This window comes from Podarcis vaucheri, assembly GCF_965113315.1.
Source record: "Podarcis vaucheri genome assembly, chromosome: 6".
Taxonomy (NCBI): domain Eukaryota; kingdom Metazoa; phylum Chordata; class Lepidosauria; order Squamata; family Lacertidae; genus Podarcis; species Podarcis vaucheri.
In genome coordinates, this window is record NC_138764.1 from 28,159,610 (window position 1) to 28,183,619 (window position 24,010).

General features: G+C 42.5%; 1 protein-coding gene across 4 annotated transcripts in view; it reads left to right on the forward strand.

Moving 5' to 3' along the window:
• COL11A1 (collagen type XI alpha 1 chain) overlaps nt 1-24,010 on the forward strand; it is a 260,917-nt gene that overhangs the window by 20,010 nt on the left and 216,897 nt on the right. For all 4 annotated transcript variants that reach the window (XM_082227699.1, XM_082227697.1, XM_082227696.1 and 1 more), the window contains exons 2-4: nt 11,230-11,397; nt 20,758-20,971; nt 22,037-22,199. In XM_082227699.1, the coding sequence (XP_082083825.1) occupies nt 11,230-11,397; nt 20,758-20,971; nt 22,037-22,199 (545 nt within the window). The remainder of the gene's footprint in view (nt 1-11,229; nt 11,398-20,757; nt 20,972-22,036; nt 22,200-24,010) is intronic.

Below are 24,010 nucleotides of genomic sequence, written 5' to 3' on the forward strand. Positions count from 1 at the left end.
TTGGAGCAAGGCCGAGGCTTCAGTGGCCATGCCAAGGATGAAACAGTGTCTGCTTCCCTAATGAGTATCCTCTTATTGGCTAGGATGTTTTGTGTGAGACCAGGCCTGTATCCTCTGAAATACGCTTAGGGATGTATACTGCTCTGTCTCTCCTTGAACTGTCTAGCAAAGGACTCTTCCTCCTGATAGAGGTTCTCTTTTCCTAATTCTAGTCTGCCATTAATTGTGACAGAAAAATTGTGAGCAGTAAACAAAGGGAGCTTGAACTATGAGTCAACTGTGCAGCCATTTGGAAACAGAATAATTTGGAAGGATTTAATCGGCTGTGATATTGTGCACACACTTTCAAAAACCTGCTATCATTTATTAGGGGACTCCCCCCCTACTTTGGCCATTTCTTTCTCCATCTTTGGAAAGGTGTTGTGTGTCTGTGATTAAAGACTCAACAAATGCTCGTATTGATTGAAGATAATGCAGGAATGCTTTTACGAAATACAGTACCAATCCTCATTAAGCTTGCACATGCCTGCATTTTCTAGAAGAGCTGCATACTTTCAGTTCCAATGAGAGGTATAGAAGAATGGGAATTCTGTGGTCTTCCAGTTGTTATTAAACTCCCCAATTCAATTCAGGGACGATGGCAGTTTCTGACCATTCACATAGAGACACCAAAGAAAAACAATTGCAGTACTTGGTTGGGGTAGATGGCATAAATGATCATTGGGATGGGCAGTAGCAAATGAATGTGGGAAGGGGCACAAACACTGCCCTGACCTCCCAACAGGTAAGTTGCTTCTGCTTTCTGGGAGGAACAAGGTGCCCATGAGGTTGGTGCGGTGCAAACACACCAGCTGAGCCAATATGGTGCTCCAGCTGATGTGTTTGTATGACACCACCTGCCCTACTGCCTTGTACCTTCCTCTCCTGGTAAGCAGCAGTGACTCACCTGCTGGGAGGTCAGGTAAACACCACCAACCCACTATGCTGACTGCTGCATGTTGCAATGTGGAACATTCCCTGTTCAGGATTCCAGTTGTTCCATTTCCAGGCTCCCTGGTTTTCCACTTCCTCCTCACAGTCTGGAAGTGTTCAGTAGTCCTTGAGCATGCTCAGACCTCATTGGACTGTTTTTGCCCCCCTTTAGGGTTTGTTCTAACAGCAACAACAACAAAAGCAACAATATTTCTGCAAAGTTCAGGGCCCTCCCCGCATTCCAGTTATCTTCCAGTTATGAGTGGGTGCTGCTGTTTTGACTACATGAACAATGGCACTCACTGCCTAAACATCAGAAATTAAGGGAATTATACCTTCAGACCTGGATGTGTATGTATGGTAGGGATCATACAACTAACCAACCCTGTGGATCTCACTCTGATACACAACCATGCATGTCTATTCTTGCAGCCCAATTCTGCGCAGATCTATTTTCAAGCAGTTCCCATTGTGTTCATTGTTATTTTCTCCCAAGCAAGGGTTCATCCACACTTCCCTTTGTCCCATGATTACTTCAGTTTCTCCCATGATTTCTAGACACAGGTATTTTCCTTTTGTCCAGCCACTTTGCCCAGAAAAACTCACCATTTAATGCAGAAAACCCGACTGAAGTTTGTTCTAAGTAAACATGCATAGGGGTAATACAATGGATTTATAAATGTTGCTCTGTTGTTTGCCACACAAGGCTTTCTCACCCATTATAATGAGCATAGGTATACGCACTCTGTACACATGTGTCTAAGTGTGAAAGAGTGTAAGCTTGCAGATGTACAACTCAACTGTCACATGTGCAGGTGCGCAGACTGTATACCTATTGAACATTACATGTGAATAACTGTACAAATGCACAGATCCAGTATTGTGTACACAGGTTGTACACTCGCTGAATGTAATGAATGAAAGGCCTTATCAGAGATCTGCATTCAATGATTTGATGACTGCTTTGGTGTGATTCTGATGGTTTAATGTTGATGCTCAAAGTGTGTTGATCAGGCATCCCCAAACTTGGCCCTCTAGATGTTTTGGGACTACAACTCCCATCATCCCTAGCTAACAGGACCGGTTGTCAGGGGTGATGGGAATTGTAGTCCCAAAACATCTGGAGGGCCAAGTTTGGGGATGCCTGGTGTTGATGTGCAAAATCTTTGCAGCAGATATACATATATATGAGAGAGAAAGAGAGTGTTGGACGTAGCTCATGAGGCACTGACTTTTGGGCACAATCAGTATTCTGTTAATTCTTAGTGGTGATGTAGTCTGGGCCTTTAAGATTCCTCATTAAATCTTTTCTATCTCCCAACATTCCTTTGATGCATTGCCTCTTGTTTTTTTTTTATTCATCTGTTTGATTTCTGGTGGTGCCTCATCTGTTTTTATGCCTGTGGACTCTGGTAGAAAAAAGAAACAGATGATTAAAATCAACTAAAAGTGGGGTGTGGTGGTTATGCTTTCTACCTGTGGGCAGCCTTTCTGCTAGAGCACATAGAACCATAACAATAATAATAACAATAACAATAACAATAATAATAATAATATAATATCTTTATTGTCTTTGCCCCCTTTGGGGACAACGAAATTACTTGACTGCTCCATAAAAACACTAATTAAACAATACAGTATAATACAGCAAGGGAGATTAGATGACTTTCAAAGTCATTCCCATTCAGGGCCGAGATCGCTCTGGAGAAGAAGCTGTTCTTAAGACGGCTCGTTCTTGTCTTCATCGTCCTGTATCTCCGTCCCGACGGCAAGAGCTCGAAGAGACAGTGACCAGGATGCGATGGATCTTTTACTATGCCCAGTGCCTTCCTATGGCACCTTGTGGCATAAATCTGCTCTAAGGTGGAGAGTGGGCAGCCAACAATGCTCTCTGCTGCCTTAACAACCCTGCACAACCCCATCCTGTCCTGGGTAGTACAGCTGACAGTTTTGAAGAATGGTTGAAGTAGGACTGACCCAAAACATCCCCTCTTGCCTCCAATTTGCCACACATTGGCAGGCAGAAAATGGGACGAGGAGGGATGTTTCATCAGCTTTCAAAGGCGAGGTGAGAGTTTGTGTAGATGGATGTTGGCATGGCAGCAGAAGCTCTTTTTGTTCTTTTTACACTTTCATAAAATCAAAGAATTGTAGAGTTGCAAAGGACCTTGAGGGTCATCTAGCACAGCCCCCTGCAATGCCGGAATCTCAACTAGATCATACAGGAATGATGACCATCCAACCTCTGCTTAAAAAACCTCCAGTGAAGCAGAGTCTATAACCTCCCGACGGAGTCCGTTTCACTGTCAAACAGCTCTCACTGCCAGAAAGCTCTTCCTGATGTTTAGTCGGAATCTCCTTTCTTGTATCTTGAAGCCGTTTGTTTGAGTCCTACCCTCCAGAGCAGGGGGAAACAAGCTTGCTCCATCTTCCCTGTGGCAGCTTTAAAGATATTTGAAGATGGCTATCACATCTCCACCCAGTCTCCTCTTTACCGGTAGAAACATACCCAACCCCGTCACCTGTTCCTCAAAAGGCTTGGTTTTCGGATCCTTTATTATCTTGACCACCCTCCTCTGTGCACGTTCCAGCTTGTCCAATATCCTCCTTAAATTCATTCTGCACATACTTTAAAAGTGCTGTGATGGCAGAGACTTCTGGTCACTGGTCTCCATCCCCTCTCAAGTGCCTGTGCTAATGGTAACGCTTACTCTATTCTGAAATGAAGCCAATGGTTTCATCGCACACCCTCTTGAAATTGCATCTCCTCTTTGGAAATGATCTCATTTGAATTAAATGAGAATTCAGGGAGAGGTCTCCCCAGCCTTAGCTTGACGGTGTGCTCTCTGTTGGAGTATGGGCACATAGGGAACTGCCTTATACCACATCAGACCACTGGTCCATCTATCTCCGTACTGGGGTCCCTGACTGATGGCAGAGTTTCAAGAGGGGGGTGTTTTTTCAGCTCCAACTGGATATGCCAGGGATTGTGCCTGGGCCTTCATGAGAAGAGGATGCTCTACCACTGAACTACGACCCTTCCTCTCTTTCTTCTTTGGAAAATAATTTTTATTAAATTTACAAAATAAATTTCATATTTGCCACATTTCAATTTCAAAATCAACCAAGGTTCTTCCAAATCTTAGGACTTCCCTCCTCCCCTCCGTGGGTCCTTTATATATCTAAATGAAGTGCATATTATAATTCTTCTGCATCATGGTCCTCCAAAATATCCAAAGTCTTTGTAACATTGCAAGTTACTGAAAGCCTGCCAAAGAACTCAAATGATTACAGTGTTGTTGTTGTTTTAAAATACAGTCTATATTTGTCCCATTCCCTTTTGAAGCTTTGATCCTCCCAAATTCTGATTTTCCCTGCCATCTCTACATATTCTAATAATTTCATCTGCCAGTCCACTTTTGTCGGCTTTTTCTCCTCTTTCTACTGCTGGGCAAGGAGCAGTCTTGCAGCTGTAGTTGCATACATGAATATTCTTCTCAAATCTTTTGGTATATCTGCACCTGTAATTCCTAGGAGAAAGGCTTCTGGTCTTTTATCAAATGTTATTTTAAACAATTTTTTAAAGTTCATTATCTATCATTTCCCAGAATTCCTTTTTCTTTTTACAATTCCACCACATATTATGAAAGGTACCCTCTTTTTCCTTACATTTCCAATGACCCTTCCTCAGTGGACCTCAGCAACTGAACTTGAGTGAACTGAGAATACACAGCAGAGGGCCATCCACCTCATCTTTCCCACAGCTACATACTGCACGGGGAAAATGGGTAGAGCTGCCCAAATCGTCTTTCAGGAAAACTTGCCCTCCGTTACTCAACTTTTCCTTGGGAATTGTGCAAAATCTTCTGAATTACTTTATGGTTTCTTTGTGTTTGTTTGTTTCTGCATTTTTAATTTCCAGATGGAAGGAAATTCATAAAAATCTATTGACAGATAGGGAAAACTTGGAACATGTGTCTTTAGAACATTCACAAGGCAATATGAGGTTTGGCCGCAAATTCAGCAGCTTTTGATATCAGCCTTCAGGCTGGCTTATACGCTGCGCTGCGCTGAATAATTCCAGGTTTGCTGCCATGTGTTCCTGACAGAGGACATGCAGATTTATGAAATGCTAGAATGGAAAGGGGGGGGGGGGGAGAAAAATGCATAGTAATTTTGATATCAGATCTAAGCTAAGAGAGAAAAGGCATTTGTACTCTTTTCAACTATTTTATGAAGTGTTAGGATTCTAAGCAATTGTTTGTTCTGTTTTAATTCAAGTTTAAGGCAAATGATGATGTCTTTTAAAAGTGTATGAGCCTCGCTTGAAGTTTTACAACTGCTTTTAGTATAGTTGGAAGGCAAAAGAGAAAAGAGATCTTTTCTTTTCTTTGTTTGCTACAGTGAGCTGGTGCTCAGAAAGCTGCTTGCCATTTAGTTCTGGTTGCTTTCTTTATGGCAAGACAAACTTAACCTTGAGTAAACATGCCTAGGATTGTTATATTGTTGTAGCAGTAAATTACTATTATTATTATTATTATTATTATTATTATTATTATTATTATCCTCTCCTAGTGAGCTCGGGTGGTGAATTTCAACACGAATGAAGTCACAAATAGGCCACTGAGAGGCGTGAGGTATGGGAATGCTATCTCATAAGGAGGCTACCCCTCCTCTCCAAAAATCATGGCTTCTGGCCAGAAAAGAGAACAAAAAGGTGCTAATTTATTTGTATTCTTGCACACTTAGGCTGCATTCAGACATGGAGCTGATTGCATTAGTCTGTCTGATTACCAGTGTCCCTGTTACACTGCAGTACCTGCAATGTTAAGGAACTGTGACTTTTTGGTCAATATACTGCTATATCAATACTAAATTTCATTTGCCACCAGTGGGTGTGGTGTGAAAGAGTTTGTTTTTGATCAAAACGTATAGGGCATATATTTAGGTACAGGTAAACCATCAGTTTCTATGTGAATGGGATCTATGCAACATAGAACATATATTTATACTCCATAGACCTTTGTAGTTCCAAGCAAGTAGGAACACGAGTAATGATAATTCACACAACCATTACCTGTGATGAAAAATAATACTTTCCATATTCATTGCCATCTGAACTTGGTTGTGTGGAGTGCCCCTCCAGCCTCTCACTTCACTGGTGCTTGACATCTCTGCTGAGGGAATAAAGCGAATCACTAAAACTGGGATGGGGAACAAACCAAGCCTTATGAGGAATTGTTGAGGGAGTTGGGTATGTTTTGACTGGCAAATGGGAGAGTGAGAGAAGATGTGATAAAGGTAAAGGTACCACGACCGTTAGGTTCAGTTACGGACGACTCTGGGGTTGCGGCATTCATCTTGCTCTATAGGCCGAGGGAGCCGGTGTTTGTCCACAGACAGCTTCCTGGTCATGTGGCCAGCATGACTAAGCCACTTCTGGCTAACCAGAGCAGCACACAGAAACTCCATTTACATTCCCACCTGAGGGGTACCTATTTATCTACTTGCACTTTGACGTGCTTTTGAACTGCTAGGTGGGCAGGAGCTGGAACCGAAAAACAAGAGTTCACCCTGTCGTGGGGATTTAAACTTCCTATCTTCTGATCGGCAAGCCCTAGGCTCTGTGGTTTAGACCACAATGATGTGATAGCCATCTTCAAATATATTTACAATTGTCACATGGAAGATGGAGCAGGCTTGTTTTCTCCTGCTCTGGAGGGTAAGCCACAAACCAATGGCTTCAAGATACAAGAAAGGAGATTCTGACTAAACATCATGAAAAACTTTCTGATAGTGAGAGCTGTTTGATAGCAGAATGGATTCCCTCAGGAGGTTGTAGACTAGGCTTCCTCAGCCTTGGCCCTCCATATGTTTTGAGACTACAATTCCCATCATCCCTGACCACTGGTCCTGCTAGCTAGGGATCATGGGAGTTGTAGGCCAAAAACATCTGGAGGGCTGAGGTTGAGGAATCCTGTTGTAGACTCTCCTTCACTGGAGGTTTTTAAGCAGAGGTTGGATGACCATCAGTCCTGTATGATCTAGTTGAGATTCCGGCATTGATTCTATATTTTATGATATTATGATTCTGTTACCTGCAACTCCATCATTGGCTATGTTGACTGGGCTGATAGGAGTTGGAGTTCAACAACATCTGTAGGGCCACTGCTTCCCCATATCTGCAGCAAATGAATATTGATGTATAAATAATAAGGTTTCTATGTCCTGCCTAGGATAAGGCTTCACTTAATTTTATGCAACGTTATCTAGCCAGTGGTTAACTTGGTTGGTTTGAATGTTGATTAGATGCAATATATCTAAAGGGATCAAAGCTACAGAGACTGGCTTTTATAAACACAGCCATAGCATCATAAAGCTGGAATGTCTCTTGAGAATTTCCTAATCCAGTCTCCAGATTAAGAATCCATAAAATTGTTACCCCTGGTTAATGTACATGCATATTCCTTGTAAAAATACTACAATCCCCCTAAGCCAGTATTAATTAATCAATCAGTTAAATCTTCTTATGCAGGGGGAGCCTCAGTAAGCAATTGTGCTTTGGGACAATTTTCAGCACCTGTTTACAGAATTGAAAGCCAAATAACCAATGGACTGCTGGAATTCAGCTAGAGAGATTTGTCTTCAGATTCCCACTCAGCCATGAATTTCACTGGATGGCATTGGGTTTGCCACTTTCTCTAGGCCTAGTCTACTACACAGGGTTGCTCTGGGGATAAAATGGGTTAAACTTTAAACTCTCGAGTTTGCCATGGGACCCAAGGTGATACCTCCTTTTATTGTGAAAGAAGCTGGTTGTGATGAGTACTGGGTACAGAAAGGACTTTAGTTTGGTTATAGGATTTGCTGCCACCTGCTTTCTTCTAAGAGCTTATTTCTAACTGGTGAGTGGGAGATAGGATAGGGGTGCAGGGAATTTTCACTTCTTGAACCAATATGCTAATAGAAACACAGTTATGCTTTGAAATTTGTCCTCCTTAGAATTTTGTGGTGCAGTTCTTCGGTTTTAAAATGGGGGGGGGGTACAAAATGTGTATATTAGAGAAAGGTTCACACCAAAATGTGTATATTAGGGAAAATAGCATACTGGCATACAGTACATTGGAAAGAATTGCTTGAAAGCTGTGAACTATAGTCAAAATTGTGTAAAAGTGCATATATTACCAAAATGTCAAACTGACATGATAATGGGGCAAACAGAATTTAAGATTGGAAAAATGAGAAACCAAAATCGACAGATATATCCATCCTTAGACAGGATACACTAACCTTGCAGTTTTAAATATATATATTCAGAGTCCTGTTTAGCAAGTGTTGCTCATTTATTCAGTCATTCAGGAGCCTGGTGGTCAGAACATCTATTGCACCAGTTGCCTACGCTCACCAGTCACAGGAGCTCTCCATGGTGTCAGATACAGGTCTTTCTGCCAGCATGGTGTAGTGGTTAAGAGCAGTGGACTCGTAATCTGGTGAACCAGGTTCGCTTCCCCGCTCCTCCACATGCAGCTGCTGGGTGACCTTGGGCTAGTCACACTTCTCTGAAGTCTCTCAGCCTCACTCACCTCACAGAGTGTTTGTTGTGGGGGAGGAAGAGAAAGGAGATTGTTAGCCGCTTTGAGACTACTTCAGGGGAGAGAAAGGCGGGATATCAAGTCCAGACTCCTCTTCTTCTTTCTCATTGCTACCTGGATCGCAGCTGGGACCTTCTGCATGTGCTCTGCCACTGAGCTGAAAGTAACTAATTCCAGCACGCATTTGTAACAGTGGGTTTTATTGTGGCATGTAGTTTGGTGCTTAATGTTGATGAGTGACAAATGCGGGTGCACAGGCCAACCCAGGGTTTATGCATATGTTTCTGCAGCCAGAAAAAACCCCTGAAACATCTTAAGTTGTGGCAGACTAGGGAAAGACCAAGAGAATTCTATCTTTCAAGTTCCAGTGATCTGACGTATTATTTCCCTTCAGTGTTCTTCAACTTTGGGTCTCCAGCCATTGTTGGACTACAGCTCCCATCATCCTCAGCCAGCTTAACCAATGGTCCAAGATGTTGGGAGCTGTAGTCCAATGACATCTGGGGACCCAAGGTTGAAGAATACTGTCTACGTGCAGTCAGCTTCTGGTTTTCCTATCTACTTGCATTTTTAAGGAAAAAAAACAGCTATTCTTTATTCAGAATGTGCTCTGGATTCTCATGAGGAAATGCACCAATTTCTTGCCGGAAATCACCCCTTTCCTCCTGACTACATTTGGAAGGATTTTGCTCAGTGCAGTAGTGATATAATCCATGACTTGCCCTCAGTTTCCAGCTAGAGAGAAAACCATGACAAAGCATGATAAAACTATCATTTTGGTAAGGGTGGTGAGCAGAAGGGTGGATTGCTGAATGAAATCCAAACTGATAGCATGCTACGTGACTTGTTTCAAATTTCCTCTTTTTCACTGAGGAAATGTTTTCTGTATACACTTCTTTCTGTGGTTTACCAAAATTGGGTTCCTGGTTGTTGTAGCTGTGTCTCTTCTCAGTTTGATTTCTTCTGTGCCAGGTTTCTGTGCCAATGTGGTACCCTCTAAATGTTGGCTGGCATGGCCAATGGTCAAGGATGTTAGCTATCATTGCATCTGTTCAAAGGCAAATCTATGACTACTTGTCTTCCTCCTCGTTAACATTTTAGTGTTACTCTTCAGGTTAAGGAATTCTTATACAGTGGTACTTTGGTTTTCAAATGGCTTAGTTGTCAAACAAATCAGCTCCTGAGCGCTGCAAACCCGGAAGTAAGTGTTCCGGTTTGTGAACGTTTTTTGGAAACTGAACATCCAATGCGGCTTCCGCTTGAGTACAGGAAGCTCCTGCAGCCAATTGGAAGCTGTGCCTTGGTTTTCAAATGGAGCCTTCATTGCATATTTTTAAAGGTAAAGGGTCCATTAGGTGCATATCTTTAGGCATCAGTAAAAACATTCCTCTTCTCCCAGGCATTTGGCTAATTAAACAATGTGTATGGGGTGGTGGTGGTGGTTATATGTTATGTATTTTTGTGTTTTTATACTGTAAGCTGCCCTGTGATATTCTGAAGAAGGATGGTGTGTAAATTTAATTAATAAATAACAAATAAATTGTAGTTGCCGTACAAAAGATGGCGCTAGTCATGCATGCTCCTTGCCCAACAATTTGTAAGAGTTGACTGTCTTGTAGTGGCGGCACAACCTGTGTTGTTCCCCAGGGCCAGGAGTGCAGCTTCCAAATCTGAGCAGTTCCTCAGTGTTGCACCCATATGGGAATTTGCTCATCTTAGAAGTGCCTTAGCCCCTCCCTGATCCTTTCTCTGTTCTCCTGTGGAATGCTTCTGGTCTAAAAACTGCTGAAGTTTGCGGTGGAGGTAAATTTGTCTCTTTGACTTCACCTCTTTGAGGCACAGATTCCACACGGCTCCTGCTTCATGGCACCCTGATAAATGTAAAGTTTGTGGTACATTATAAGACATCTTTCTCCTGGGGTCTAAGCAAAAATGCTTTTAAAGTGGTCTATGATAGTTTGGATGAAAGACCTTCCCCTTTAAAATAAGAGAGATTTCTTAAATCCAGGGGACCTTTGTCACCCTTTGATTACTCCTTCCTTCCTTCCTTCCTTCTTTCCGTTGCTCTACCAACAACAACAACAACAACAACAACAACAATTATTTATTTATACCCCGCCCATCTAGCTGGGTTTCCCCAGCCACTCTGGGCGGCTTCCAACAGAACACTAAAATACAACAATCTATTAAACATTAAAAGCTTCCCTAAACGGGGCTGCCTTCAGACTCTTGCCTTAGACTTCCTCTCTCTTCCAGCCAACTCTGCCATATTAGTTTCGAGTATGCACAGTCTTATCTTCCTAACTCCACATCTGATTTCCTGATAACCTTCCTTCTGCTGCATCTGTTTCTGGAGAAAAAGACAGAGAGGTTGGAGATTAGTGGATTGGAGGGATACTGGCCTCCGCATTTGTTGTGACTCTGACCAGTCTTATTTCATGAGATCCTAATTTCTGATAGTGCAAGCAAGGGAGCTCAGGGGCTGTTGGACCTATTGGACATTTGCTAATAGGCTTTGTACCACCAGATATTTTTTTTGGTGACCCAAAATGATGTTTAATCCCTGAACATGCTCCTGAATACATCACTTCAGTTTCTAAGAAGTGAGCAAATGCAATATTTTGGAAGGAGTGTGAATAATGTCTTTTTTCTCTTTGTTTTTCAGCTGAACCAGTCGACGTGCTCAAAGCATTAGAGTTTCACAATTCACCGGAAGGAATATCAAAAACAGCAGGAATTTGCATAAACAGAAGGAATTCCAAAGGATCAGATGTTGCCTACAGAGTTTCAAAAAACGCACAACTCAGTGCTCCAACCAAACAATTGTACCCAGGTGAGGGGAGCTGTTTGTGAGTTGCAATATTTATTTTTTGGCGAAGTTGATCTTTTATGTTTTTACAGGCTATTGGCTTTGTCTTTAAGCTTATGACACCCCAAAACTATGCTTACGATTTCATTTATTTAATCAACCAACACTTTAGAACAGGGGTGGGGAATTTCTTTTCAAACTGAGGACCACATTCCCTTCTGGACAGCTTTTCAGGGGCACCATATGAGTAGAGGATGGGGCCAAAGGCCAAAGTGAGCAGAGCGCCAAATATAAATTTGACCTTCGTACAGTAGACTCGTTCATCCCCTGTCCAGCCTCAATTCAGGAAAAAAAAGAAGCATTATCAGAGTTTAATGTCAGCTTCCTGACAAATGAAAGCACTCAAGGAGCATGCAGCTCTGATGTGTAGCCTGAGGAGAGTCCCAAAGGCCAGATAGAGGGGCTTGTGTGGCTACATTTTACCATGGAACAGTTCCCAACCCCTCCTTAGGAAGTACAGTGGTGCCCCACAAGACGAATGCCTCGCAAGACGGAAAACTCGCTAGACGAAAGAGTTTTCCGTTTTGGAGGTGCTTCGCAAAACGAATCTCCTATGGGCTTGCTTCGCAAGATGAAAATGTCTTGCGAGTTCCCGCGGGTTTCCCCCCCCCTTTCTAAGTCGCTAAGCTGCTTATCAGCTGATACAATAAGCCGATAAGCCACTAAAAGCCGCTAATAGCGCTAATAGTGCTAATCCTCTAATCTGTCAATGGGCTTGCTTCGCAAGATGAAAAAACCGCTAGATGAAGAGAATCACAGAACGGATTCTTTTCGTCTTGCGAGGCACCACTGTACATTAAAGCATCACAGGAAGTGATGATATAGAAAGTTCATTTTCTTTCTGGTAAAGTTATCCAGGCACCACGACAAATTACGTTGTAGATTGCAGACAATTTAGAATCAAATAATGTGAATTAGAACCACCACCTCTTCCCTTTGCAACAGAAGGCTTCTGGATTTTTTAATTAAATCATAGTTTCCCATTGTAATGGAACTGGAAAACTGGTTTAGACTCTATTCTTAAGCACCAGTGATTTCATTGTGGCTTCCTCTGGGGTAGAGATGTATAGGATTGTACTGTTTTCAGATTATAGACAGGATATGATGTCAGGAGTAAGGAACACATAGTTTCTCAGATGTTGTTGAGCTTCAAGACCCATCTGCACCAGCCAGCATGGCCAGTGATCAGGGATGATGACAGCTGTAGTCCAATAGTATATGGAGGGCCACAAAGGGTGCCATTGCCATTCTAAGAGAACAAGGGTGGTTCATGGTAAGTTCTGGCACCTCCTTTTCTAGAAAAGAAGAACGGGACATCCATAGTTTCATCTGAGAAATGTTGGAGGGTATGGATAGGATGTCCCTATTTTCATCAGATGTAGGTGGCACTGTGATCTAAACACTGAGTCTTTGGGGCTTGCCAATCAGAAGGTTGGTGGTTCAAATCCCTGGAACGGGGTGAGCTCTTGTTGCTGTGTCCTAGCTTCTGCCAACCTAGCAGTTCAAAAGCATGCCAGTGCAAGTAAATAAATAGGTACCACTGTGGCAGGAAGGTAAACGGTGTTTCTGTGTGCTCTGGCTTACATCACGGTGTTCCATTGTGCCAGAAGTGGTTTGGTCATGCTGGCCACATGACCTGGAAAGCTGTCTGTGGACAAACACCGGCTCCCTTGGCCTGAAGCAAGATGAGCGCCGCAACCCCATAGTTGCCTTTGACTGGACTTAAACATCCAGGGGGTCCTTTACCTTTTTCCTATTTTCATCAGAGAAATGCTGGAGGGTATGCCTTAGTAGGGGATAAGCTTTTGTGACACAGAGGGTAACCTTGTCAGTGGTAACCAGACCAGAAAGTATATCTGCCTGAAGTACAGAGATAGTATTAACTTTTTGTATTTTTAAAGAAGGAACTGTGGTACCTCAGGTCACAAATGCTTCAGGTTACATGCGCTTCCGGTTACAGACTCCGCTAACCCAGAAATATTACCTCGGGTTAAGAACTTTGCTTCAGGATGAGAACAGAAATCATGCTCTGGCGGCGTTGCAGCAGCAGGAGGCCCCATTAGCTAAAGTGGTGCTTCAGGTTAAGAACAGTTTAGGTTAAGAACGGACCTCTGGAACGAATTAAGTACTTAACACGAGGTACCACTATATTAGTCTTGAAATAAGGAGCAGTTGGCGAGCCTGAGGAGAAGAAAAATGAGATTGAACATGCTGGAATTTACAACTTAGTGGCTGCGGTCCTGCATGGTGGTTGCTACTGAAATCCCATTCATTCCAATGGGATTTAAGCAGTCAGCCTTCCTGGCCCTATGCGAGCCGAGTTTCTCTCTCAGTGTTGGCCACCTGACAACTGTCTCCTCCTGAGGAAGCAGCATCTCTCGGCCGGCCTGTGCAGCAGCTGCCCTTGAAAACGAGCTCTGAGTCGCTCAGGAACAATGGCACTCTCTTCAGGGTCACTCTCCGACAGTATTAAAGAGCCTCCTTGCTTTATCAGGGTTTTCCTGCCACCTAATGCCCTAGCTAGAGAGCTTTTCTCTCTCTTTTTTGAGAAGAGGCTCGCTTACACAAATAAGAACTGATGGTAGAGCGGAGCTGTCACTCAGTCTTAAATCACAGTGACCTTGCCATTGAAAGCTCTTGAATGGTCATTGGACCGTTGCCTTTTAGAAGCTGTTAGCAGAGAATAAAATGCCCTCTGCCAAAGCCAGGGCTGGAGAGTGTAGAACAGACATTCCCTTGAGGGGAAATAAGTCTTGTGTTAACTTGCAGTTAGGCTGCTGCTGGTGGTTTTTATTTTTTCAGAACGGCACTGTAATATAGTTGGTAGGTTTGGCAGCGATATGGAAGCTGCTCATTTTGGTGGTTTTGTGTTTGTGTGTGCGTGTGTTTTGGTTGCCAGAGTAAACACGCTCATTATGCTGTATGTTGGCAGTTACCTAAATTAAAATAGCCTTTGGCTCTGTCTTCCTCGCTCACCGCCCTTTCTTCTTTTGTGACATTTGTAGGATTTCTGGTGTTAGAACTAATCTGAGGAACTAACATTTCTGCCCCCCAGATGGCCTCAAGAGCTTTTCTCTCTGGGAATGCAGGTGAAGAAGTAGGGGGGGGGTACCATTTGAACAGCGGAGGAAAAGAGAAAACACGCACACGCACTCACTCTCTCTCTCTCTCTCTCTCTCTCTCACACACACACACACACACACACACACACAGAGAGAGAGAGAGAGAGAGAGAGAGTTCTCCACTTGAACAAAAGAAGTGGAGAGAATGTGAATGCTTTAATGAACTGAGCACAAAACCGTCTGTGAACACCGCATTATCACTTTAAGGCTGTCAATGAGTTTACCTCCCCTGTTACCTGAACAAATTATTCTACCTTTAAAAACAATTATGTAACTGGAGAGCACTAAACTCCAGTACAGGGTAGTCTTATGGCATGCAGAATAATAGCTACAAGGAAGTGGAGGGCAAAATAATGTTAATACCGAAGGTAAACTAAATCATGACAAGCCATGGTTTATTGTTATGTGACTGAGCCCTACTCTTCCTCAGGTCTTGTGACTAACCCCTGTCCTTCTCTGGTGTGGCCACGAGGAAGCGTTTGGAAGAGTTTTCTTCCTTTTAAAAAAATAATTAACTGTTACTTGTCATGTCACCCAAACCTGACAAAGCCTTGGTTTGTGCATAATGTTCAACCATAGCTATATATATATATATGTGTGTATGTGTGTGTGTGTGTGTGTGTGTGTGTGTGTGTGTGTATGGCTTAATGCCTGTCACTCTCCTCCCCTGCTTCTGTCTTTGTCATGCTGTGAAGAAACAAACCAAAGGTGAGTGCTTGTGGTCTGTTTCTTTCCACATTTGTTCCTGGCTTACCACTTGTCTCTTTTTTTTTGGGGGGGGGGAATAAACCACGAGTGATTGTTCACATACAATGCCTCTGATTTCTTGCCTCATGAAGACAGAAGAGAGGAAGGAGCGAAGTGAGTGATAATCAGTACTGTGCACCACTATGCTTCTCATTTTCATTAAACCACAACTACTTGTTAACTATGGTTTAACATTACATGTGAACCAGCTCAGTTTGTCATAGAACTTCACAAAATCTGATACTGCCCTCATGAGCACATCATGCTAAGCCAAATCGGGACCTAGTATGAACAAACAAACTTGTGGGCTTCTGGGAAGGGGACTGCTGTTGTTTTCAAACAAACAACCATTTTATATGTTTGTTTATTTGTTTGTTTGGTCATTCTGCTCCAGTGCTGAGCTAAGTCAAGGCATAACACTAAAATATTCCCTGAATATAATTATACCATATTTCATTTCACCTTTTCTTCTGGTTGACTTTCCATTCCATTATATTGTTTTTCTTATTTATACTGGACCTTAGTACTATACGATATATTTATCTTTTCTTCTTTTTCGTTATTCATATTTGTGTCTGTAATTTTCATTTTTTCTTCTTTCTGTATGTTCATTTATAATTTTCATTTTCATCTGGGTGTGTGGGTGTTTGTGCAGTAAAATTGAAATAAAAATGAGTTTTTAAAAATAAATTATTTCCTGAATATCTTAGAACATTTTATATCTGCAGTTCTGGTACCATGATACCTGATTTTAGCATTTGATATTTGACAGCACATTCAGTAATGTTTGGCAGGTGAGATGCAATTGTATTTAATACTGATGCAGATTTTGTATACAGTGGTAATCACAGCAGCCTAGTATGTTAGCACTTGTCTTGCAGCCATAGGCAGGAAGGTATTGCATGCAGGAAAGTGAGTAGGCTGGCTGAGAATGGATGGAGCATTCTAGCCTTCAAAGGAACGTGAAAGAGGAGTCAGTCCTGGGCACACTCAACATGCCTCCTCTCTGCCATATAGGATTCCATTCGGCCTGCCCCCACCCCTTAACCTGCTGCCTTGGGCATACGCTCCCCTGCATCCCCTCTCAATCCAGCCTGGGTGTACTGGATACACAAAATGAAATTCCATTCACATTTCAAAGTTTGAGATATGATGCTCAAGCGATGCCTTCAAACTCTCAAATGAAAACTGTCACATTTAATATGTGGCTGGCAAAAGAATGCTAATATTTGCAGTTACTTGTTTCAGCTTGAAGAGCTGTATCAAGTTGTTATTCTGAAGACCATTTGAGGACCAAAGTTGCTTTTTTACAGGAAGACACTGAGAGGATTGTGTGTTTGGTTTTTTTTCTTTAAGTCTGTACAGTGGTACCTCAGGTTAAGAACTTAATTTGTTCCGGAGGTCCGTTCTTAACCTGAAACTGTTCTTAACCTGAGGTACCACTTTACCTAATGGGGCCTCCCACTGCTGCTGCGCCTCCGCCACGCAATTTCTGTTCTCATCCTGAAATTCTTAACCCGAGGTACTATTTCTGGGTTAGCAGAGTCTGTAACCTGAAGCGTCTGTAACCTGAAGTATCTGTAACCCGAGGTACCACTGCATAGTAAAGATAATGGATGATATGCAGGGTTAAAGTAAAGCTAAAGGGACCCCTGACCATTAGGTCTAGTCATGACCCACTCTGAGGTTGCGCGCTCATCTCGCTCTATAGTCCGAGGGAGCCGGCGTTTGTCCCCAGGCAGCTACTGGGTCACATGGCCAGCATAACTAAGCTGCTTCTGGCGAACCAGAGCAGCACACGGAAACACCGTTTACCTTCCTGCTGGAGCTGTACCTATTTATCTACTTGCACTTTGACATGCTTTTGAACTGCTAGGTTGGCAGGACATATCAAAGTTGAAATCAGTGAACTTAAGGCTGAGATAAAGGCATTCAGCTTTTGAATGACAAACATTGCATTTAATATTTTGGTGGCCAAAGGATGCTAATATTTACAGATACTCACTTGAGCTTGGAGGAATACATAAAGCCTTGTTTTCCACAGTAAGCATTTGGGAGTTGCTGGTTTTTTTAAAAAACTCAATCTAGTAAAGATAATGCTATCCACTGCCCAATTTGGGAGAACGCTTCAAAACCTCTGTCCATGACCTTCCCACAGGGTTTTCTATCTGCAGTTTGTTCTAGCAGCCTGAAAGCACATGCCCAGACTAGATGAATTAGTGCCACCTGCCTTAAACATTCTCAGCATATCCTTTAGATTAGATTAACAGTTCAGACAAGGCAGGTGTTCAGTTCCTTTCAAGTCTGAAGCTCTCCGTCCATCTGGCCCTCATTCGTGCAGGTCTGAGCTTTTTCTTCCTTTTTGCAGTCACTTGTGCCAAAAGGTAGGATGCTGAGCATATCCATTTTCAGCTGTGAACAAAATAGCTTTCACATGTAGGATGCTCTATTGTTGTATGTGTCAACATAAAGTGCTTCCAATACAATGCACATTTGTTTCTTTGTTATCACTTAATGTGCGGTTGGTCTAAAGCTGTGTTCTTCAGACTTGGGTCCTGAGATGTTGTTGGACTACAACTCCTGTCATCCATGGCTGCTGCCTAAGCTGTCTGGGGGAGATGGGAGTTGTAGTCCAACAATATCTGGGAACCCAAGGTTTGGGGTAAAATGTTGGTGTAAAAAGGTGGGGGTTGGACAAGCTGTAATGGGTTTTGTGGGGTGAGCTGTAAGGGGAAGAGCAGGTGGTTTGGAGAACTGGATGGGGGAAAGTGGGGTGGGCGGGTGAAATGAGGAGGGGCAAAACCCATAGAAATAGAAAAACAACAACAAATATTTAGGGAAAGGAGGAGAAGGTGCTGATACACCACATGTAATGGAAATGGTTCTGGACCCCCATACAAATTATAAAATCCTACAGCTTACAATTGATAAGAACCACTTTCCTGCAAGCCCTGCACACAATACCTGGCTTTCATTCTCATTTTGAATAAGTCAGAGGCTGGCAGCCCTTTTAAGCCTTGAGGAGTCCTCAAATAAATTCCTTCCAACTAACAGGAACTTTCATATAACTTCTGTGATTGAAGTGCTTCCATATTGGGGTAGCTCACAAATGGCCATGTTATGGTAATAAAGTTAGGCTGTTGGGGTTTTTTGTGGGGGTTTTTGGAGAAAATGTATGCATTAATAAATAATTACAATTATGCCTCATGAATAAACAGATGAAACACAAATAGGGTTAGAAAGAAATCCATAGGTTTTTGAAACGATGGCCTCAGTTCATCAAGCAAGCCATTCCCACCTCCTGTAGCTTCTGCCCTTAAATTTGCCTTTCTTTCTGAAAGGTTTTACAAGTCAAATTTCCAGAATTGTATCCAAGGTTAGAGACAGATTCAAATGGCTTGGAATATTTCAAAACCTTCCGTGAGCATAATCTGTTTAAACCCTCTCTCACTTACAGCGGTTTTAAGGAGCTTAAGCAATTGGAAACCTGTAGAGCATCTAATGTTGTTTAAGCTCCACAAAGCCACTTTATGATTCAGCCCCAGCAGTTTTATATCGCTCAAATGCAAATTAGGTTGGAGCCCATCCCACCGGGATGCTAAGCGGTTCTAATTTGGGCTTTAAAAATGAACTCGCTCTACTCCTTCTTTTCCGAGATGCACTAAGGACTTCGAGTGTCTAAAACAGGAATAGCTCTCTCCACTGCTATTTCATTCATCCACAGGTCCCCTGACTCGCATGGTGTAGAGGGGGTGCTTATCAAATTTGCAAATGACACTTAGCTTAATGCTATGGAAGATGGAATTAGCATTCAAAATTATCATGGTAGGCTGGAATATTGGGCAGAAAGGAAACCAGCAAGATAAGTTGCTTTTACACCATGCTATGTTTTTCTATCTTTTACCGTAAGCCACTTAATATGTTTTTTTGATGTTAAGCAGTCGAGCCAGTTTGCTGCTTAGCAATAAATAAATGCAGGGCTTTATGCTCATATGCATAACCCAGGTATGGGGAACATCTGGCCCTCCAGATGTTGCTGAACTACAGTTCTCATTATTCCTTGATATTGGCCATACTTGCCTGGAGCTGGTGGGAGCTGGAGTTCAGAAACATCTAAATAACCAAAGGTGTACACCAGGAATACACAGAAACTTGATCTCACAACCTTCCATAAGCACACACACACACACCACTTTCACTCTCATACCAACACACACACACACACACACACAAATCATATGAGCACACATGCACCTATCACACATGCAAAGACAAGGAATATGACCTCTGAATGCTCCTTCACCTATATGGGTCCATATATATTTAGGGTTGTATAATTTAACACCAACATCTTGAATTGGGTTTGGTAGCATATAGATAGTAAGTGCAGCTTCTGCAAATTTGCACCATGCAAAATTATGGCAGCTTCTTGATTGTCTTCAAGAGTAGTCCCATGTAGAGTGCATTACAGTGATCTAGGTTATCAGAAGATGGATGATTGTGACCAATATTAGGCTTGCCCAAGCCACACTAAAATCAGTGAGACCAACACTCGAGTCCTAATCATGCTTACTCACAAGTAAGTTCCATTTATTTTGTCGTGACACAGTTTCATTGCAGCCTACTTGATTAAAGGTGAGTTCTACTGAACTTGAGGGGACTTCATGTGAATAAGATCAAGAATGGTATTGGAGCCCCATCGCTTTTTAAAGTTAATTTTCATTGTCAGATAACAACCAGTAACAACTGCAACTGAATAGAGAACAAAAGGAGTTACAGGTTACATGTATCATATCGCAGAATAAGAAGGAACAAGCAATAAAGGCGGTGATGTAAAATCTCATCATGTGAGTCTTCATCTAAATGAGTTTCTCAGCCCAATTGGTTTTAATGGGACTTGGGATTTCATTATTCTCCCTTTGCAGCACTTAAAGAAATCGTGATTGAGGTTCAGAAGTGGCCGTACAATTAAGTGCTTGTAGAGCGGAATGAATAGGAAGGAATGTACAATGCTTTAAGAGAAAGAAGCATTCCGTATTTTGTAGCACTTGTTTTCAAGAGAAGTAATAGAAAGTTTGATTCACTTTGGTCAGGAGCTGGGAGCCTTTTTCAGTCCAAGGTTATCATTCCCTTGTACATAATCTTCTGGGGGCCGCATGGCAACAGAGGTTAGGGCCAGAGGCAAAAAGTTAATGGGGCAACTGCATTGACTCCTACCTCTGTAAATTGACTATATTCCAACTATACAAAATTCAGACGCATAACTCTCAATCCAGGCAAGCAAGTGAGAGGCGTAATCACTTATGAAGGACACAACCCAGAAGGCAAAAGCACTTGAGGAGGTCACAGAGTAGGGCCAGAGCGTTGCCTGGGCATGGGATGTGACCAAGCAGTCCTAAGGTGTAGGACGTTTCTTCTCCACAAGATTAGTGACTCTGCATTTTTCTCTCGACAGGTGGAAACTTCCCTGAAGACTTTTCGATACTATTTACAGTGAAACCTAAAAAAGGGATCCAGTCCTTTCTTTTTTCTGTCTACAATGAACAAGGCATCCAGCAAGTTGGTGTTGAGGTGGGCAGATCGCCTGTCTTCCTGTATGAGGATCAAAATGGGAAGCCTGCGCCGGAAGATTATCCCCTCTTCAGAACGGTCAACATTGCTGATGGAAAGTAAGTGAAAAATGAAGGTGGATATGGCATCCAAGGTGGTGGACAGAATTAATACCTGCAGCCAGATGATCCAGACCAGGAGTCCACCACTCCCTCCCCAAACTGTGTTCTATAGAAAATTGGAAGCTTATCAGGAATTCCTCAACAACAAGTTCAGTAATAGCAAACAAATTTCCTTCAAGGCCAGATTTCCAACCACTGCTGATCTTCCCATACAATGCACAGTTACAGTAGAGTGTGTGGTGGGTGGTACCATTGAATGGAGGGACATGGGTGGCACTGTGGTCTAAAGCACTGAGCCTCTTGGGCTTGCCACTCAGAAGGTCAGTGGTTCGAATCCCTGCAACAGAGTGAGCTCCCGTTGCTCGGTCCTAGCTCCTGCCAACCTAGCAGTTCGAAAGCCCATCAAAGTGCAAGTAGATAAATAGGTACCGCTCTGGTGGGAAGGTAAATGGCGTTTCCGCGCGCTGCTCTGGTTTCACCAGAAGCGGTTTAGTCATGCTGGCCACATGACCCGGAAAAACTGTCTGCACACAAACGCTGGCTCCCTCGGCCTATTAAGCGAGATGAGCGCCGCAACCCCAGAGTCGTTTGCGACTGGACTTAACTATCAGGGGTCCTTTACCATTGAATGCAGACATTCAGTGAATGTAGGGTGGTTGACAGTGAAGTTCAGCAGGCCTCACCTGCTGAGTAGGATGGAAAATAAATATTTTGAATAAATATAATAGGTCACCCCCCCTTAACTATTGGAACAGTGGAGCCTTGGTTGTCAAATGCTTCAGAAATCGAACATTTCAGCTTCTGAACGCCAACAACCCAGAAGTGAACGCTTCCATTTTCGAATGTGCCTCAGAAGTCAAACAGCTTCCAAAGCATGTTTCTCCATTTTCTTCATTGCAATTGGCAAATGGCGATTGTGCCTCGGTTGTTGAACGTTTTGGAAGTCAAGTGGTCTTCCAGAATGGATTATGTTCGACAACCGAGGTTCCACTGTATTTGCAAACATTCTTTGGGGAAAAAATCATTCCTATTTTACCAAAATCAGTTATGTTCTTGTGCTAGGTGGCATCGGGTAGCCATTAGTGTGGAGAAGAAATCCGTCACTCTGATTGTGGACTGTAAGAAGAAAACCACGAAACCACTTGGCAGGAGTGACCGAGCAGTTGTTGACACCAATGGCATCACAGTCTTTGGAACAAGGATTCTTGATGAGGAAGTTTTTGAGGTAAGTGTTCAGACAGCAGATTTTGTCTGTGAATACAGTACTTGCAAAAGAAGAAAACTGCAGGCATTCATCTCAACTGTCTAGGACTATATCAGTATAAGGCTTATGGAAATCACATTTAGAAGGCCAGCTTACTTTGAAAAGAACACTTGGCTTTCTTTCATGGCTGATGTGCAAAAAAAGAGAAATTAATCTCACAGATGCCCCAAAAGGGATGAGTTCTTTATTTATACAATGTGCCCAACACGTTTTGGCCAAAAATATCTTTCTCAATAGCTCATGTCTTTGTTTCCTACTGAACCAATCTCAAAAGTTTCTGTTGCTGTGAGAAACTGATGGTGTCTTCTTTCACAGTTGCCTAGGCATAAGGATCTTTTTTTAAAAAAACAATTTGTTAAGGTAACTGGAATTTGCACTCCTACTAATTGGAGAATTCCCACAACTAAGATTGGATATTCATTAGGGGTGCACAGTGGATTTGGGTGAATCTGGGTGCTTCTGAGAGATTCTAGACTTGTCTGAGGTGAAGTGGAATCTGTATATGGTGCCCAAGGCAAAGTTGAGATGCCCAAAGCTTTGTGGCACCTTGGTGATTAAGACATAAAAAAAATTCACTGCAGGCAGGTATATGCTAAAAACAAAACTAATATCTCTAAGTTCACTGTATAAGGAAAATACCAAGGTAGGGAGAAGGGAGAACTCTGATGTGATTGATAAGTCAAGATTGTAATAAGAGAAACTGATACTACCTGGACTGACCAATCCAAAAAGAGATGTTGAAGTAAATTAATAGCTCTGGTCTCATGGACCATAGCTCTGTTTTGCAAGTTCTGTCTCTATGGAGCAGGAATATCATTAAAGGAGTTTTAAGAGAGCAGTTAGAAAAAGACTTTTTTTTTTTTTGCATGAGTCCTAAAGACTTTACCTTCCTTTTTTATTTTGGAAAATTCTACACTTCTTTTTTTCATTTATTCCTTTTGATTTGATCTTCCTGTCATTTTGGGGTCTTTGTTTCCTGCTTGTTCTTATTAGAGTGAGATAGGAGGAAATTATTAATATATAATATATCAGTTATTTCACTCTTTTTTGAGGGTGGTTGATAGCCCATCATGAGGTTAATAGGAGCCTAAAGGTAAAGGTAAAGGCCCCTGACAGTTAAGTCCAGTCGCGAACAACTATGGGGTTGCGGCGCTCATCTCGCTTTACAGGCCGAGGGAGCCGGTGTTTGTCCGCAGATAATTTTTCCGGGTCATGTGGCTAGCATGACTAAGCCACTTCTGGTGCAACGGAACACCGAAACCAGAGCAGCACACAGAAACACCGTTTACCTTCCCTCTGGAGCAGTACCTCTTTATCTACTTGCACTTGACGTGCTTTCAAATTGCTAGGTTGGCAGGAGCTGAGATCGAGCAACGGGAGCTCACACCGTTGCAGGGATTCAAACTGCCGACCTTCTGATCAGCAAGCCCAAGAGACTGAGTGGTTTAGACCACAGCGCCACCCTAACTTCCTTCAAAAATATATTAATCATAGGGACTTACCTGGGACTGGCATTGAACTTAGTCCCACTGAACACAATGCAGCTCAGTTTGATTAGATTGCATAGGGTTGGCTACCAGTCAGTAAAGGGGCTTCTCTCAAACATTTGCTACTCATTAATAAACTACGTAAATGGAGATGTGGAACACACACAAAAAATAAAGGACAGAGGGAAGCTTGTGGAAGGAAATACCTCAGAAAAAAAGAAGACTGATCTTTCTAAGTGAAATGTCTTTCAATCTCAACCAACCATAGAGAGAATCACTTTAAGG